Source organism: Manis pentadactyla, chromosome 2, assembly GCF_030020395.1.
Source record: "Manis pentadactyla isolate mManPen7 chromosome 2, mManPen7.hap1, whole genome shotgun sequence".
In the NCBI taxonomy this organism is placed as follows: Eukaryota; Metazoa; Chordata; class Mammalia; order Pholidota; family Manidae; genus Manis; species Manis pentadactyla.
The window spans coordinates 211,956,952-211,975,322 of NC_080020.1; the positions used below are offsets into that span (position 1 = coordinate 211,956,952).

Genomic DNA, 18,371 nt, shown 5'->3' on the forward strand with positions numbered 1-18,371 from the left:
AGAGTTGCAAGGTGTGAAATCTCTGCCAAATGTTGGGCTACAGTCACAAGGTGTTCTGCCCTGGGCCACATTCACAAAGTGTGAATTCTTCTGCATTCAGTTCAGAGCCAAAATTTCAATGTGTAACGTCTATTGGCTACAACCTGGGGACACCCTTGCAAGGTGTAAGCTCTTCTGAAGTAACTTCAGTTTCACCTCAAGATATGGCATCTTCTCAGTTGAATACAGGGACAGACATTCAAAGTGAAACATCTATGGTGTTCAACATTGGAGCACATTTGCAATGTGTGAAATCTGAATTGATTCCTAAGTCAAAGTTTCTAAGGGCAGCACCTCTGGGATGCAATCCTGGGCCACAGATGCAGTGTGGAAATTCTTCTTTGTTGAAGTCAGGGCCAAAATTACAATGTGTGAATACTATGGCGTGCAAACTTGGGTCACTCCTGCAAGGTGTAATGTCTTTTCAGTTGACTTCAGGGACAAAATTTCAAGGTATGAGATCTTCTGATTTGAATCTGTGGCCAGAACTTCAAGATATAAAATCCATTATGTTTAATCCTGTGCAGCATTTACAAAATGTAAATTGACTCCAAGCACGTTTCAAGGTAAAATATCAATAGGAGTTCAATTCTGACCCACAGTGAGGTTTGAATTCTTCTGAGTTGAACTTAAAGTCAGAACTTCAATGCACAAATTCTACATCAATGAATCCAGTATCACAGATGCAAGGCATGAAACCCTCTGAACTGAACTCTGGACCAGAATCTCAAGGTACAAAATTTACTTTGTTCAACCCTGGACCACATTTGCAAGGTAGAAAATCTTCTCAGTTAACTCTAGGGATAAAGTTTTCAGAAGCTCAATTTTTGGAGAACCACTTTGGGGCAGAGCAACAAGCTGGGCAACTTGCATTCACTTTGTGTCCTCAGTTAAATGGTGTGAAATCTATGTTATTTCTATCAGAGCCACGGCTTGAAGGTGTGAAGTCAGTACAGGTGAACAAAGATCCATTGCTTTGAAGTGCAAATTCTGTGAAAGTAATGTCAGGCTCTGAGCTGCAGGACTTGAAATGTGACATCTTTGCACTAGAGCCATGTTTTCAAAAAGTGCAATCTGTGGAGTTAAATCCAGGGCCCTATCCTCAAGGTATGAATTCTGAGGACCTGCCCTTATGCCTCAGGAACCTAGTTTGAGATCCGTGGTGTCTGCACCAGAGCCATGTTTTCAAGATGTGAAATTCGTAGAGCTGACACCAGGGTCTCAGTGGCAAAGGAAGAATTGCCAAGTGACTTCAGGATGGCAAGGAGTGAAATCAGTAGTGTTGGCACCACAACCAACTAAGAAGTTTATACAAGGACCAAAGCTAACTAGTGTCAAGTTTTCAAATTTGTCTCCAGAGTCACAGCAACAAAGTGTGGAATCTTGAGAATTTACTCCAAAACCAAAGGTGCAAAGTAAAAATGTGAAATTGTCTTCAGTGTCTTTTCGCCAAGCTGTGGAATTAGCACCAGAAGAGTAAAATCTGAGGACCTAACTCCAAGAATAAGCTATCAAAGCACAGACTCCTCTGAGCTAATCCAGAAACCAGGGCATCAATTTGTAGAATATGGAGAGATGACCCCAAAGGTATGACATCATTTCTCAAGTCACAGAATCTTCAGAAATAGCACAAGGGTTGGCACATCAAGGAATATAAACTGTAATGAAACTTGTGGGGTTAACCCCTAAGCCAACAGGTAAAGCCATGGACTCTTGAGGGATGCATCTGGAGCTAGATCTTCAAGTACTAGAATTTGTTGACCTGACCTCAGTGCTAAGGGATGAAAGCTCACAATCCTTAGAATTAACCCCAGAGAAAAGGTACCAAATCCCAGAAACTCTGGAGTTGCTATCTCAGTCAAGGCCTCAAGTTAAAGTTTGGGGGAGTTACATACAAAGCCACTACAGCAAGTTGTAGAATCTGAGGGGATGACTGCAGACCTTAAGCGTCACACAGGAGAAACTATGGGGTTGATCTTCAGGGGAAGGCTAAAAGGGAATTCCCTGGAATGACCCCAAACCCAGTAAGTAAAACCACCAGATATGCAAAGAAATCTCTAAGACCCTATCTGTAAGCCCTAGAATCTATGGAGGCCATCTCTTGAGAAAAAACTGCAAAGAAAAGACATAGCATTGCTTACAAAATCATTAAGTGATGTCACAGAATCTTCAGAGATGGCACTAGGGCTGGATACCAAGTTCCTGACTCTATGGAGTTGACTTCTGAGACAGGGTTGCAAGTGGTGGGTCCTATGGATTGACCCCAAAACCATGACATCATGGGGAGTCTTCAGAGACAATACTAAGGTTAGGATCTGTCCTAGAATCTGTGGGTTTGACCTCTAAGCAATGGCTTCAAAGGGAGGAATCTTAAGAGTTGCCCCCAAAGCGAATAGGTCAACTTGCAGGACATGCAGAATCTAGAGCTCTCCTCTGAGACGTCGCAGCCAGGAGAAGGGGGCCAGCCCATCACTAAGGAAGACTCCTCCCTAGCCAACACCTAAGCCCTCCTTAGTTCCCAGTTCCAAAGTCAAGGGCACCTTGCTTATCAGGAGGTCCAGTCAAGGACAACGCAGGACCACAGGGGCTTCCCTGATCTCAGGGCATGTGCAAGGGCCAAAAGCAATCCAAACTCATTAAAGTAACATCTAAATCTAAATAGACTGTAGTTTTGTCTCCCCTGTTGGTTTGCTTAGGTACTGATGATCAGGTGCCTGCACAGAGAGAAAGGTTATATGTCAATCAAATGACATATGATTCAAAACTAAGAAAAAGTAAAAGCCAACATAACCCTTATAGCAATGATGTGTCTGGTTGCCAGACAGCCCTCCTGTCTCAAGAATGTACTTTTCACTTTAATCTAATAAACTCCTCGCTGCTTGTATTTCTTGCTGTCTGGTCTCTCAACTGAATTGTTTCTTTTGAGAAGAATCAGGGAAACACATTTTTCAACAGTAACACTATTAAGTATTCCTAATAGAGACTGCTTCTCATTGTTTCAGATGGTGGATTTTGGCCCTAGAAAACTGCCAATTTCCATTAAAAGTTTTTTTATTGAGGTATAAATGAAGTACAGTGGGCTGCATATTTACAGTACACATATTTAAAGTACACAGTAAGATCAGCTTTGACATATACCCTATGGCTCATTATACATAATGTGTTTTAAGGCTTAATGTTAATTTCTTTCCATTTGTATATGCAGTTGTTGAAAAGGTTTTATTTTCCCTATTCAATTGCCTTGACATTGCCACTATCAACTAACTTATGTATGTGTGGGTCTGTTTCTGGACTCTCCTCATTCTGAGCCACTATTTTTGTCATTACTAAACAGTCTTGATACTGTAGCATTAGAGTTAGTCTTGAAATCAGATATGGTAAGTCATCTAACTTTGTTGTCCTTTTCTAAAATTGTTTCAGCAATTCTAGGTTCTTTACCTTTTTATATAAATTCTAGAATCAGGTTGTCAATTTCTATAAAAAGGATACTGTGGATTATTGATTGATATATTGGATTTACAGATCAGTTTGAGGAGAATTTCTATCTTAACAGTATTGAGTATTCTGATCTATAAACATGTTATATTTTCCATTTCTTTGGGCCTTCTTTAATTTCTCTCACCAATGTGTTGTAGTTTTCATTATAAAAATCCTGGATGTCTTTTGTTAGATTTGTTCCTAGGTATTTTATGTGTTTTTTAAGTTACTGTAAATGTATTTCTGTAAGTTCATTTTTCAGTTGCTTGTTGCTAATATCTAAGAATACAATTGATGTTTGTTAACTCTGTATCATGCCACTTGCTAATTTCATTTTTATTTCTAGTACTTGTTTTGTATATTCCCTAAAATTTTCTTTATAAACAAACATAATCTATAAGTAGGGGCAGTTTTATTTTTTCCTTTTCATCTTTATGCCTCCCCCCTTTTAAATGACATTCAACAATGAATCCATCGGGCCTGGAGTTTTCTTCTTGAGAAGATTTTGATTAAAAAATTCAATTTATTTAATAGATACAGAGCTTTTCAGATTTCTAGTTTCTTGTGTCAATTTTGGTAAATTGTAATTTTCAAGAATGTTGTTCATCCTAATTTGTCAATCTCTTGGCATAAAGTTGTTCAAAGTATTCTCTTATTTTTTTAATGTCTGTATGATTTGTGATGAAACCACTTTCATTTTTGACATTGGTTATTTGTGGTATCTTTCCTTGATCACTCTAGCTACAGGGTTGTCAATTTTATTGATCTTTTCAAAGAACCAGATTTTCTTTATTGTCTGTTTTCTTACTCATTAATTTCTTGTATCTGTTCTATCTGTCTTCTCATGTTTTTCTTTCTATTTACACTGGGTTTACTTTGCTCTATAATGACTTAAAGATGGAATCTTAAGTCAGTGATTTTAGATCTTATCATCTTTAAATTGAAATCGTTTATATGTAGTATTACTGGTTTCAGATGAATAACTTGGTGATTCATCAATTACATACATTATAAAATGTTCCCTAGTCACCATCTCTCATCATACAGAAATATTACAATATTATGAGCTATATTCCCTATGCTGTACTTCCAACCCTGTAAATTATTTTATTTTTAAAGTTTGTATCTCTTTATCCCTTCACCTAGTTCCCTGCTCCCCAACAATCCACTCTCTGTGTTTATAAGAGTATTTCTGTTTATTTTGTTTTTCATTTATATATTTCAATTAATATAAATTAATCCGTATGTCATTCATTATTCTCTGACCTATTTCACGTAGCATAATACCATCTAGGTCTATCCATGTTGTTGCGAATGGCCAGATTTTTCTATTTCTTATGGCTGAGTAATATTCCATTGCGTGTGTACCACATCTTTACCCATCTGTCTGTTGATGAACACTTCGGTTACTTCCATATCTTGCCTATTGCAAATAATGCTTCAGTAAACATAGGGGAGCATATATCTCTTTGAATTAATGATTTCATTTTCTATGGGTAGATTCCTAGAAGAGCAACTGCTGGGTTGTATTTCCATTTTTAGTTTTTTGAGAAACCTTCCTACTGCTTTCCATAGTGGCTGCACAATTTGCAACCCCACAAGCAGTGTACAAGGGTTCCCTTTCTCCACATCCTCAACCAACACTTGTTATTTCTTGTCTTGATGATACTAGCCATTTTAACTGGTGAGGTGACATCTCATTACAGTTCTGATTTCATCTGTAGTTCATCAGGCATTTCCCTGATGAGTAGTGATATAGAGCATCTTTTCAAATGTCTGTTGGTCATTTGTATGTTTTCTTGCAAAAATGTCTATTTGGTTCTTCTGCCTGTTTTTTTTAATGTAATTATTTGTATTTTTGGTGTTGAGTTGTATGAGTACTTTATATGTTTTGGGTATTAGCCCCTTATCAACTATGTCATTTGCAAACATCCTACATAGTAGGATGCCTTTTTATTTTGTTGATAGTTTCCTTTGCTGTGCAGAAGCCTTTTAGCTAACATAGTCCCTCATGTTTGTTTTTGCTTTTGTTTCTTTGCCTGGGGAAACATACCCAGAAAAAATTTATAGTGTTGATGTTCAAGAGTTTACTGCCTATGTTTTCGTCTAGGAGTTTTATGGTTTCAGGTCTCATATTTATGTCTGTAATCCATGTTCAGTTTGTTTTTGTGTACGGTGAAGACAATGTTTCTCCACACAGCAGTATAACTGCTTTCAGGTTCCCAGACCAGGTTCTATTGCATGTGTGTGGGGGAGGGAGTCTCCCTACACACTACACCAAGCAATTCTCAAACATAATCAGGGTGTCCAAGAACTTAATTTTGATACTATCTGCCCAGAGACAGCACCAGATTCCCCACGTAAAGGGCTCCATCCTACAGGACTGACCTCCATCCCAACTCCAGACAAGAGTCTCTAGCCCCAGGCTGTTCCCTATGCTTATGACCAACCCGCTACAGACTGTAAGTTCCCATGACCTCCCCTTTAAGTTCAATTACTTTGCTAGAGCAGCTCATATAACTCAGGGAAATAAAATATTAGTTTAATGAAGGATACTGTAAAGGACACAAGTTAGCCAGATGAAGAGACACATAGGGCAAGGTCCCAAATAAAGGAGCTCCTATCTGCATGGAGCTTGGGGTCTGGCTTAGTGGTACATGGAAGCTTCCTATTTCCCTAAGCATAGAAGCTCTCTCCATGAGAGAAGCAGGATGCAAGAGAGAGAGAGATGCTCTTCTCAAGGGTTTTTGTGGATTTCATTGACTAGTCACCATTGATTAAATCATTGGCCATTGGCTCATTGAACTTCCAACCCCTACCCATGGGTGGGGTCCAAAAGTCTCCCAGTAGTAAGATACCCATTTCATCTTTAAGGCTCTGAAATGTTTTCAGGAACTATGGATAAAGACCAAATACACCTGGGAAATATATATATTTGGTCATCTGAATGATAAAATATGAATTTCTTATAACTCACTATATTGTAAACTTTCAACAGCCTCTTTTACAGAAATGGAAAAAAAGATAATCCTCAAATCCATATGGAACTGCAAGGTGTCCCAAGAAGTCAAACAGTATTGATAAAGAAAAAAAGTTGAAGTCAACATCAAAACTTACTACAAAGGTTACAGTAATCAAAACTGTGTTACTCACCTAAGAGAGACATTTAGGCCAATGGAATAGAATTGAGAGTCGAGAAATATTCTGACATATCTCTGGCCAATTGATTTTTGACAAGGGTGCCAAGGCCATTCAATGGGGAAAGAATAGTCTACAATAGATGATATTAGGACAATTAGATATCCACATGCAAAAGAATGAGGTAGACCTCTACATCACACTGTAGGAGCCAAAGGCAGGCCACCCCAAGATATGCCACGTCCGCAAGAAGATTATGACATAACCAAACAATCAATGCCCAAAAGACTAAGAAACTTACCTTCCCTCTAACTGCCTAAAATAATTTATACAGAGCACCTGCTCTAGAAAGAGAGTTATCACCATAGATGACTACATTACAATATGAACTAAGAGTGATAGACAAGGAGGAATTTAGCAATGTCTGTTCGTTAAAATTTCTATGTCCCATTGTTTCTGTGACCAAGTAGTTATTCTTTTTAATTTCCCTGTGAATTGCTTGCCTTCCCTTTGAAGTCCCAGACCCCTACTGCTTAGTTTAGGATGACATATGTACCTAATTTTGCCCATCTTTGGAATATCATGTCTGTGTGGATTCCCTGTCTGGATGTAGGTCATTAAATTTTATTTTTACCTGTTAACCTTTCTCATCTCAATTTGATTCTTAGACCAGCTAGAAAAAATTTGAAGGGTAAAGGGAACTTTTTCCTCCCCAAAAATACCTTAGACAAAAATTAGCTTAAAATGGATCAATGACCTAAATGTAAGAGCTAAATTTATAAAACTGTTAGAAGAAAGCATATAGGTAAATCTTCATGACCTTGGGCTTGGCAATGGACTCTTAAATATGATACAAAAAGTCTAAGCAAAAAATATATAGATAGATAGATAGATATAGCTATAGATGTAGTTAAAATGGACTTGATCAAAATTTAAAACCTTTGTACTCTAAGGATGCTATCAAGAAAGTGAAGAGACAACCCACAGAATGGAAGAACACTTTTGCAAATCCAGTGTCCAATATCTAGAATATTAAGGAACTCTTACAACTGAACAACAAAAAGGCAACATTTTTAAATGGGCAAGGACTTGAATAGGTATCTGTCCAAAGAAGATACACAAATGTTTATCAAAGAACGTGAAAAGATGCTCAATGTCATTGTCATTAGGGAAATGCTAATCAAAACCACACTAAATGACTACTTTCCCAACAAGAATGGCCATATTTTTTTAAAATGGGATATAACAAATACTGATAAAGAGGTGGAAAAGCTGGAGTCCTCATACATTGCTGTGAGAAAGTAAAATGGTGCAGCTGCTGTGGAAAACAGATTAGCAGTTCTTCAAAAATTTTAATACAGAATTACTGTATTACCCAGCATTCCACCGTTAGGTATATACCCAGAAGAACTGGGAACAGGTACAACTGTTCACAAATGTTTATAGCAGCACTCCTCAAAATAGCCAAAAGGTAGAGACGACCTAAATGTCCATCAATGGATGAAGAGCTAAACAAATTGTGCATATACGTACAAATGAATATTATTCAGACTTAAAAAGGAATTAAGTACTGATATATGCTAAACATGGATGAACTTCAAAAACACTGCTAAGTAAAAGCAGCAAGACACAAAGTGTCACATATTCTATGATTCTATTTATATGAAATACCCAGAATCCACAAAAAGCAGATTGGTGGTTGTCAGGTGATGGGGTAAAAGGGGGAGTGACTGCTTAAAAGTACAAGGTTTCCTTTTGGGGTGACGAAGTCTTCTTGAACTAGATAGAGGTGGTGGCACAACATTCAGAATGTACTAAATATCAGCGATTTGGTTCATGTAAAATGACTACTCTTAGGCAGGAAAATAGATATGAGTGGGGTGGAGGGAGAATAAGACCAGTAAAGCCCACTAAAAGGGACTCAAAGAGTTAACCAGATAAAACTAGAGAGCCAGAAAAGGCTCACAGAGTTAATGAATTATTCAGTTGAAGCTCCAAAGGCCAGGAGTAACTTGGAATGTCCAAAGCGTCCCCAGATAAAGAAAAGTATCTGAGCACAGCCCATGTCTTCACTGTGTCAATTAGATCACGCCATTGTAAGATTTACTTTAGCCTGCTAAGAGGTCCAGCTTATTCCTTAACCTATATGCTGTTTTTTCCCTCTTCCTCCAGCACCTAATCACATAATTTGCAACCTAGGCAGGAGACAAGCATCATGATTAATTTTCCCAACAAGCCCAGATATAAACAGAATAGTAAAGACAGGAAAAATTTCATCTTAAAGCTAAGATTGCATTTAAAACCCAGGAAGTAAGACTCAACATATTCATTAGCAAACAGACAATAACTCAACCCACTTTGGGGGCAGGGCAAGCGGTCTTTTTATATGCTCCCAGAAAGAAGCTGCTATCCTGGGGAGGAACCAGATCAGTACATTTCTTGTGTTAAGTTCATTTTTCAGAATTACCTGGAGGACTGATAATGTAGAATCTAAGCATTAGTGAGAATAGTAAATTAGCACAAGCACAGCCATCTTAAGGGCCTAGAAGCAGTTTTCTGAGGTTGTGACTTAAAAGAAAAAAACTGGAACTGGGTAAGGCCTTGGAAAACAAGTTAATCATGAACACCGGGATGGGGGCAGCTGTGGCCTTCGGTCAGCTAACCTTAGTCAGTTAATCCTACATACCAAGCTTATCGTGCAGAACCTCCCTAACAATTGAGGAGTGGTTTTACCTTGCTCTCGCTTAATCCCAAGATGTATGTCTTGCAAAGATAATGTGCAGCTGTGGAAAATTACTATGAGTTAAGTGTTTTGAAAATGCTATATAAACCTCTGCCTTTGAGTACTCGGGGTCCTTGTTGAGACCCGCTGCCCCGGGCTGACACTTAGACCCCAGCTAGCTGGTTCCTGAATAAATTCCTCTTGCTTGTTGCATCAAGAGACGCCTTCTGCGAGTGATTTGGGGTGGCGTCCCCCTCTGGGAGAATCCAACAATACAAGAGAAGATAGCTAATGCCTCTCATCAAAGATAAACATCTTGAGACTACATAACAAGTCTACACCCCCCAGCCCTTTGTTACATTCCTGAAAAATCCTTAAAAGGGGGAACTCCCAATCCTTCAGCACCCCTCTTCTCTGAGGTAGCTCACACTCCCCTTTCTTTGAGTGTGTACCTTTTTGCCTTAAACAAAACTTTTCCTCAACCTTTCAGGGTGTGCCTCTCCTCTCTGAGGTTGCCCATACTTTTTCCCAATCTTTCAGGGCACACCTCTGTTCTAAGGTCACCCACACTTTCTCTCAACCTTTCAGGGCATCTCTCTCTGAGGTCACCCACATTTTTCTCTCTTTAAATAAAACTTAAACATGCCTCTCCCCTCTGAGGTCGCCAGCACTTTTTCTCTCTTTAAATGCATAACCTTAAATAAAACTTTAACTCTGCTTCACTACTGTGTCTCTGCCCTTCAATTCTTTGTTGCCGTGGGGACAAGAACCGATGAACATAAACAATGCCCCTAAAACAGATGAATCTGATTACCTGGGTAGTTTGTTTAAAATACAGAAGCTTAGGCTCTACACCCAGGGACTCTCATTTAATAGGTCAAGAGTAGACTTAGAGCTTCTGTATTTTTAATAAGCCCTCCACCAAAGTTTAGAAACACTGTAACAGAATATTTAGGGAAAGCCTAAATATATCATAGTATCAAAAAAATGGGATTCATACAGAGCTGTTCTCCTCTACCCTGCCTAAAATAGCAATATTTAAATAAAGGACATTAAGTAGTCAAAGTTTTAAAATAAAGGTATGATCAAAGAAAACAGGAAACCAGAAATATGAATTAAAGTAAAATAACATGATTAGGAAAAACAAGAAAGCAGACTTTGAAATGAGTGTGGCTAGAGTCCTGAAAATTCTAACAAAATTAAGAATCTCAAATAAAAACAGAATTGGGAAAAGAAATAAATCATCTTTTTATAAAATCATAAGGCAAGAAACATAAATTTTTCAGCAAACTGGAAAAATAGAATTTTTCTAGTAACTCTAAATCTATATGTAGGTGGGTAAAACTGCAATATTTCCAGAATCTGACTTTAGCGCGTTTCCATACAATGGGTGTTTCCAGGGGGTGGAGAGGAGTGGTCCATTTCCATATCGATAGGTAATTACAAGGGTGAGGGGGGGCTCAGACGCTGGATGGAGGCTGCTGCTTCTGCAGCCTGGTTAGGAGACATGGGGGAGCAGAAATGGACTACTGCTTGTAAGGAATAAACTTTTATTTCTCCCTTTGACTGATTTCAGTTTCAAGGGTATTTTGCCCTGGGAGTTTTTGCCGGAGTAACATCTGGTGGTAGTCGGCAGGACTTCTGAACTGAAATCTGCCTACATGGGTGTGACCCTAGAGATGGTGGGGAGATGCCCAGAACCCCACTGTGAATAGTGGGGAGGCCCCAGTGGCTGCAGCAGTAGAGGGTGCAGCTTCACCTGGGAGTCTCCTACCTGTGGGGCTTCCAATTGGGTAGTCCCTAAAGGGGAATTGGTATAGGGTAAAGCAACTCCTAGAGGGGTGGGGCCTTCACCAGAACTGGGGAAGGGTGGAGAAACCAGCTGTGGAATATTCAGAGGCCCTGAGTAGCTGTGTAGCAGCTGGGATTGTAGGATCTCTTTTTCTCGAGATAGTGAAAAATGTTACTGAGGAGAGAGACATCCGCGGGAGAGAGACACATTTCAGCATTGCTTGGAGGAGCTGGGGCAGTGACCTATGGCACGCCCTTAAGGAAGAGAGGCAGTTATTGAGAAGATGGGTCGCACTCCTGGAAAATTCCTTAGCAGCAGCAAGGGAGGAGGGAGGAGGGAGCAGGAAAAGCCACATTGCAGGAGGCCATGGGGAAGGGGGAGGAGAGAGCGGTGTCTTCAGCCCTGAAGATGGTAGAGGTAGAGGAAGTGTCGGGTGAGGATGAGAGGGTGGGGACCAGGGCCATTCTGCTGCGGAGGCTACCACCAAGGCACCAGCCTCTCCTGTATTAAAGGCCCGCGGGTTGTAATTCAAAAAAAAAGAACACAACAACCGCAGGCTCCTCAGGTCCTCGGGCGGAGGAGCCATCCCCTCCCCAGGTTATGGAGCTCTGCCCCAAAACCCAGAATGAGCTGGTGGACATGAACGTCCAGTATAGGCAGAAGTCATTAGAACCTCTGCCTACATGGTTTTTCTGTTTCTGGGATATGGGGGTGGAAAACATTGTTATGTTGGGTTCTGCAATGACTAGATGGGCTTCCCTGACAACTGACCCTTCTCTCTGGCAGCGGTTACAAAGTGCCCATCATGCCTCACGGACCCAGCCACTTCTGGATTGGCTGACAGCAGCCATCAGGGCAGTTTGGCCTAATCAGGGTGATTTACCATACTTAACCCACTAGCTAGAAAATGTATGCAGAGCTCCAGCAGGTATTACAGGAATTGGGCATGACCCCCAGGGTCCTGATGAGGAGTTGTTCACCGTAGGAATGAGAAATCTGGTGCTGCATACAGCTACCCCATCTCTCTTTGGGTCCCCAGTGACTATTCTCGCCTCCCACACAGGGCAACCCATAAGTGAGGCTACTCATACTTTATCAGATCTAGGGGAGATTGAAACAATAAGAGCACAGAAGATAGTATGGGCTACGACTGAAAGGAGAGGTAAAAAAGGCCCCGTGAAGGTCTTGAGGAGCCAGATGTGGGTTGATTTGATAAAAGCCGGGGTAGTGAGAAAAAAACTCGATGGGCAGCCCAATAGGATCTTGTTAGAACTGTGGCACCAATTAAAGCCAGAGCAGCAGTTTTAGCCGCTGAGGTCCAGGACACAGAAGCTGGAGTCAAAGCCTCAAGTTCAGCCTGTGTCCTTGAAAAACTTCCTGGGGCACAGTACTCAGGCTCTGCCTGGGCCCTCACCCCCACAGAACAACAATTGGGCATTGAGGTTCAACTGAGGTGGGGGTCAAGGTCCCCGCCTTGGGGGACATGCTGGGGACCAGAGGTCACATGTTCAATTAGCAATTCATTGGTCCCCTGTGAATGTACAACATGGTCTGGCGCTGGTGGACACAGGAGCTGAATGTTCTCCATTTATGACAACCCTGAGTGTTTTCCTGGGACCCCTGCTGTGATAGAAGGCTATGGGGATAAGGCAATTAGAGGGAAGAAAGCCCAAATCCCATTGGGGATAGGGAATTTACCCCAAAGGAGTATACTGTGTACATTTCTCCCATCCCTGAATATATTTTGGGGGTAGATATCCTGCAGGGCCTGTGATTACAGACCACTGCAGGTGAGTTCAGACTGAGGGTACATGTGGTAAAGGCAGTTCTGAGGGGACATGCTTAGTACCCACCTGTAGCTCTGCCTGTACATAGGCAAGTGACAAAAATTGGAGAAGGTGGGCATCATAAAGCCCACTCATAGCCCTTTTAATTCCCCAGTGTGGCCAGTGAAAAAGCCAGATGGCTCCTGGCATATGACGGTAGACTATAGGGAACTGAATAAAGTCACATCTCTTTTGCATGCTGCTCTTCCCTCAACAGCAGCCCTTATGGACACACTCAGTCATGAACTAGGGACATATCATTATGTCGTGGACCTTGCTGATGCTTTCTTCTCTATTGACCTAGCACAGAGAAGTCAGGAACAGTTTGCCTTCACATGGGAAGGCTGGCAGGGGACATTCACTGTCCTTCCACAAGGATACCTCCACAGTCCCACTATTTGTCACAGACTTGTAGCCTAGGACTTGACCACATGGAATAAATGGCAAATGGTGCAGCTGTATTACTACACTGATGATATTATGCTCACATTCAATTCCCTTGCAGATTTAGAAGGGGAAGTCCCTAGACTGCTGCAGCATCTACAGGAGAAAGGATGGGCTGTGAACAGCACCAGGGTTCAGGGACATGGCTTGTCAGTAAAGCTCTTGGGGGTTGTCTGGTTGGGTAAACCTAAAGTATTCCAGAAGCAGTGATAGACAAGTCCCAGGCTTTCTCTACCCCTCCCACTGTGGCAGTATGACAAGGGTTTTGGGGTCTTTTGGGTTACTGGAGAGTGTTTATCCTGCACTTGGCACAAATTCTGAAGCCCTTATACTAGTTGGTATGAAAGGGCATCAGGTGGGACTGGGATGAGACATGTACACCTGCCTTTACTGCTGCTAAGTGGAAAACAGGAAGAACCTGCTTGTCAACCATTGGTAGCCAAGAGAAATGCCCCTATACCTGAAGACACTTGGTATACAGTCAGCTCCAGTCGAGGACAGCCCCCGAAGTGGAGGGCTGTGGATTTCTAATCTAAGACCTAGACAATATGAATGGAGGAAGGAGAGGGGAAGAGCAGCCAACGGGCTGAGTTGCAGACAGTATGGCTTGTGATCACCCAGGAGTCTTCCCCTATAGTTGTGTGCACTGACAGATGTGCTGTCTATTGGGGCTTGACTGTGTGGCTACCGACATGGTACTATGCCAACTGGATGGTGTGTCACCAGCCCCTTTGGGGGCAAGAGCTGTGGCAAGACCTATGAGTCTCTGGTCAGACTACGACAGTTACTGAATATCATGTGACTGGCCATTTGCCTTTGGCATCTCCAGGGAATGAAGAAGCAGACACACTGGCCCAGGTGCACTGGCTAGAAGGAAAGCCTGCCTCAGATGCGACCCAATGGTTACATCAGCGTTTAATTTATTGCACGTGGGGCAAAAGACAATGTGGGCTGTAGCCTGTCGGTGGGGCTTGCCGCTGACCTTTGAAAAAATCAGCAGACCCTGGAAGGAGTGCCTTGTGTGCTCTAAGAGAGAATTACACCAAGTTCCGCAGCAACATTGGACAATAGTAAGGGGGCTGATTCCCCTTGTCAGATGGCAGAGAGACCATATTGGGCCTCTGCCCATGTCAGAAGGATATTGGTATGCTATGACTTGTATGGACACAACTACTGGCCTGTTGGTTGCTTTTCCTGCACATCATGCAGATCAGCAAATGATCAAAAGGACCCTAGAGCATCTCTTTGCAACCTATGGCCAGCCAAAGGTGATTGAGAGTGATCCAGGCACCCATTTCACTGGACATGCATTACAAGAATGGGTACAGCAATTATGAAAAAACGGGAAGTTTCATGTACCATATAACTCTCCCAGGGCAGGGATGATAGAGAGGTACAATGGTTTGTTGAAATCTGGCCTGAAGTCAGGACACCAATAGTCTATAGGGCTGGTGAGTCCGCTTATGGACAGTGTTATGGCATTTGAATGAGAAGTCCCGAAAAGGAGCCTTGAACCCTGTGGATATGCTAACACACACTGCTGCTTCTCCTGTACAACGTAAGTGCAAACCAAAGACGAGTTATTGAAGCCAGGATATGGCCAGCAGAGCAACATCCTGCTGTCAGCCGCTACTACATTAAACCCAGGAGACACTGTTGAATGGACGTGGCCCTGGACATTTCAACACATGGACCAGTGATGGCTGGCCCTTCTGGCACCTTGGTGGAAAAGCCTGGAAGCTGACCTCCTGTGTGTTCCTGGAGTAACAGCAGAGTGGTCCTGAAAGATCACAGTAGTGTACCCAAAACGCCCAGGAGGTAAGAGCATCTTGCGGGGAAGTTTTGTTTTAGCTTTACGGCCAGTGCATGCGCCTCCCGTGGCCCTGTATACTGACCCATCTGTAACTCCCACAGGGAGGGGGGTGAAGGTCTGGTATACCAGTCCAGGACGAGATCCCATTCCTGCCACCGTCCTATCACAGGACCACTCTCTTGAATGTATCCTACCTGATGGACAAGATTTGCCTGTGCGGGTGTTATTGAAACATGTACCATATTGCCCTTAAGGTCATTTTCTTCCACAGTCCCTGTGGCCTGGATGCACCCCCTGGCTGCAGCTGCTGCGCTATGATTGCTCTGAACTCCCTACCCTTCCAGCGGCCGACTGCCTGTGGAATGGGCAGCCATGGACTTAATGTGCGTAGGACTTTATTTGAACCTAGCTGAATCCTCCAGACTGAGGATTACCATGACTTTATGGTATTAATCTGGTTATAATGCTTCAGTTTTTTCGCACGGGGGCCACTGTGGAAGATGGGAAATGAGTAGATTGTAAGGTGAGATTTCTGGAGGAGTGGGCTGTGGGTAAAACTGCAATATTTCCAGAATCTCTAGCCTGGCCTTAGTGCACCTCTGTACAATGGGTGTTCCCAGGGGATAGAGAGGAGTCGTCCACCTCTGTATCAATAGGTAATTACAAGGGCAAGCAAGGGCTTATCTGGACCAGAGAGGTTGGGTTGGGCCTGTTTCTTCTGCAGCCTGGTCACGAGAGACACGGAGGAGAAGATGTAGATGATTGCTCGTAAGAAATAAACTTTATTTCTCCCTTTGACTGATTTCGGTTTCAAAGGTGTTTTGCCCCAGGATTTTCCCCTGGAGTTACGTGTAGTTCAACAATAATATAGAAAATTATTTGTCAGTGAGAATAGTCAGGAAAAGTTCAAAAATCTAGAACTTGGTTTAAAAAATTAGAACTTTTAAGGTAGAAGGGAAAACAAAATGCTATGAACTTGAGATTCTAATGCAGAAGACATTTTTTAGAACCAGACATTCAAACTGGTTAAGAAGTACCCAGTAAGAATCATGCAGCTTCACTAAGAAATATATGGACTCTATTCTGCTCAGTTCAAAAGCAAATCTCTAAAGAACTTCATGATATATAGATGATTCTAATTATTCACTTTTCAGGATTTAGAAGAATAGTCAGAATATGTCACCATCAACTTTACCAATACCATTGAGGTAAACTTCTTGCTTTTATTTTAAAGTCATTTTGGTAGCCTATTTAACTTTAATCTCTGTTACTCAACAATGGGAACGAATACCACACTTAAGAAGTGCAGTCTGCCTAAGGGGAAATAGACAAATTAAAAAGAATCAGGCCAAATGGGACCTTTAACAACAGAAGAAAGTTGATTCCCTCCTTGTTTTCCTTCTGGGGTGTATACTCATCACCTGTACTATGACAGGCCAAGAAGCCCAGTAACTTTAAGTTCTAGCTGTTGCTCAGAAAAATTAAAGCACAGAACAGTCTCAGGAAATTAAACCTGTTTAAGGTAAAGGCAACTGCATGCACCTCACTCCATTTTTGGAGAAGGAGCCTTAGATTGGCAGCAACAGGGGAGGGCTCAAGTCCCAACAAGGGAAGAAACTGGACTGGAATCCTACAGCTCATGATCAGAGGGAGAGACGTTCAAAGCAGTATGCATTAACCAGGCAGAAAACTCTGGCTGGTCTAAAAATCTACTACACATTCCATATGCATGCACTTTTACCTTACAGATGCTGTTAACTGAGCCCCAAGATAGGAAATCATTCATTCCTAAATTCTGTGCTTATTGGGAAGAATTAAATCAGATCAAGATCACAAGTTTAAAAGTAGTCTATCTGAATGTCAATTTTTGTCATTGTTTTGTTAAATGGAAATCAAAATAAAATCAAGAAAATTCTTCTGTTGGTATCTTTAAATTTGTGCCTTTTACTATATGCAAATTATCTCTCAATGAAGAAAAATAAAAAAATCCATGAGGAATATTAAGAGAAACTCTTAATTTTGGAACATACCCCTTAGATATTTTACTTCAAGGACTTGAATTATTTTTATTTCTCTTTTTGTATTTCTCACTTTCAATGCTAATACACCTCTTACTAACAGGAAGGATTTACAGTTCTTCTAACATGTGATTAAATCTAATTCTAACAAAATAAAAATCAGCAGACTGGATCTCCTTCTCTGGAGGGCTACTTACCACAGGTAGCGTGAGCCAGGTTGCCACAAGGCGGTTGGTGATCCAGCGATACCATGATGGGCTTATAAGCATCAATGGTAAAAAGGGACCCAGCATGAAAATGCTTCCAAAAAAGCTCCCCCAAAACAGAGTGAGTATAAAGTAAATCCCCTTCCATGACACCATGATTCTGAAAGACACAAAAAAAATTTTTTTCAGTGGATAGACTTCGTTCACTGTACATATAACTTCCTAAATCCAATTCCAAAATAATGCATAAAATAATCTTTAATTATAAGGCTACAGAAGAGGTTCTGATAAAGGAGCCGGAATACCACAGAGGTATCCCCCTTATGTGTCCTAACAAGTGGCCAGAGCTTTAGAAGCTGACACTCAGCAGAGTTAAATGTCTGACTTTCCCCCCAAAAAGCTGTCTAGTTTAAAAAGGCTTTTGTGTTTTATCTGATTAGTATAAACATAAACCTTTACATTTACTAGGATGTTATCCAAGACAAAATATTAAAATATTTCAGAGTTCCTTATATCCTATAAAAAGTAGACTTAACGGCTAAGAACTGCAGAACAGCTTTCTAAGGGTAACCATGCTAAGGGTGATGGCAACTTTACAGACTACACTAACAATTCTTTTTGAATTGTTAGTTCTTCACATTAGAACCTAAAAGGAATATCTTTGGGCAAATGGTCTTAAACTGGCTCTTTATGAACTAAAAGGTTAAGTAGAAGTCAGACTCCTCCCTCATTTCCCTAAAAGATTCTTTTTGGGGGTACTCATCAGAAGAATGTAATACTGATGTTGTAAACTGCTGGAAGAAGTTGAAAATGAATAATCAAACATTTTATTTTACCGCCTAGACTATATTAAATAGGCTAGGTGGTAAATAAAATATGATTTTATTTCTATTGGT

General features: G+C 41.3%; 1 protein-coding gene across 3 annotated transcripts in view; it reads right to left on the reverse strand.

Moving 5' to 3' along the window:
- LCLAT1 (lysocardiolipin acyltransferase 1) overlaps window positions 1–18,371 on the reverse strand; it is a 266,456-nt gene that overhangs the window by 139,353 nt on the left and 108,732 nt on the right. For all 3 annotated transcript variants that reach the window (XM_036903613.2, XM_057497297.1, XM_057497298.1), the window contains exon 2: window positions 17,467–17,635. In XM_036903613.2, the coding sequence (XP_036759508.2) occupies window positions 17,467–17,631 (165 nt within the window). In that variant the 5' untranslated portion in view covers window positions 17,632–17,635. The remainder of the gene's footprint in view (window positions 1–17,466; window positions 17,636–18,371) is intronic.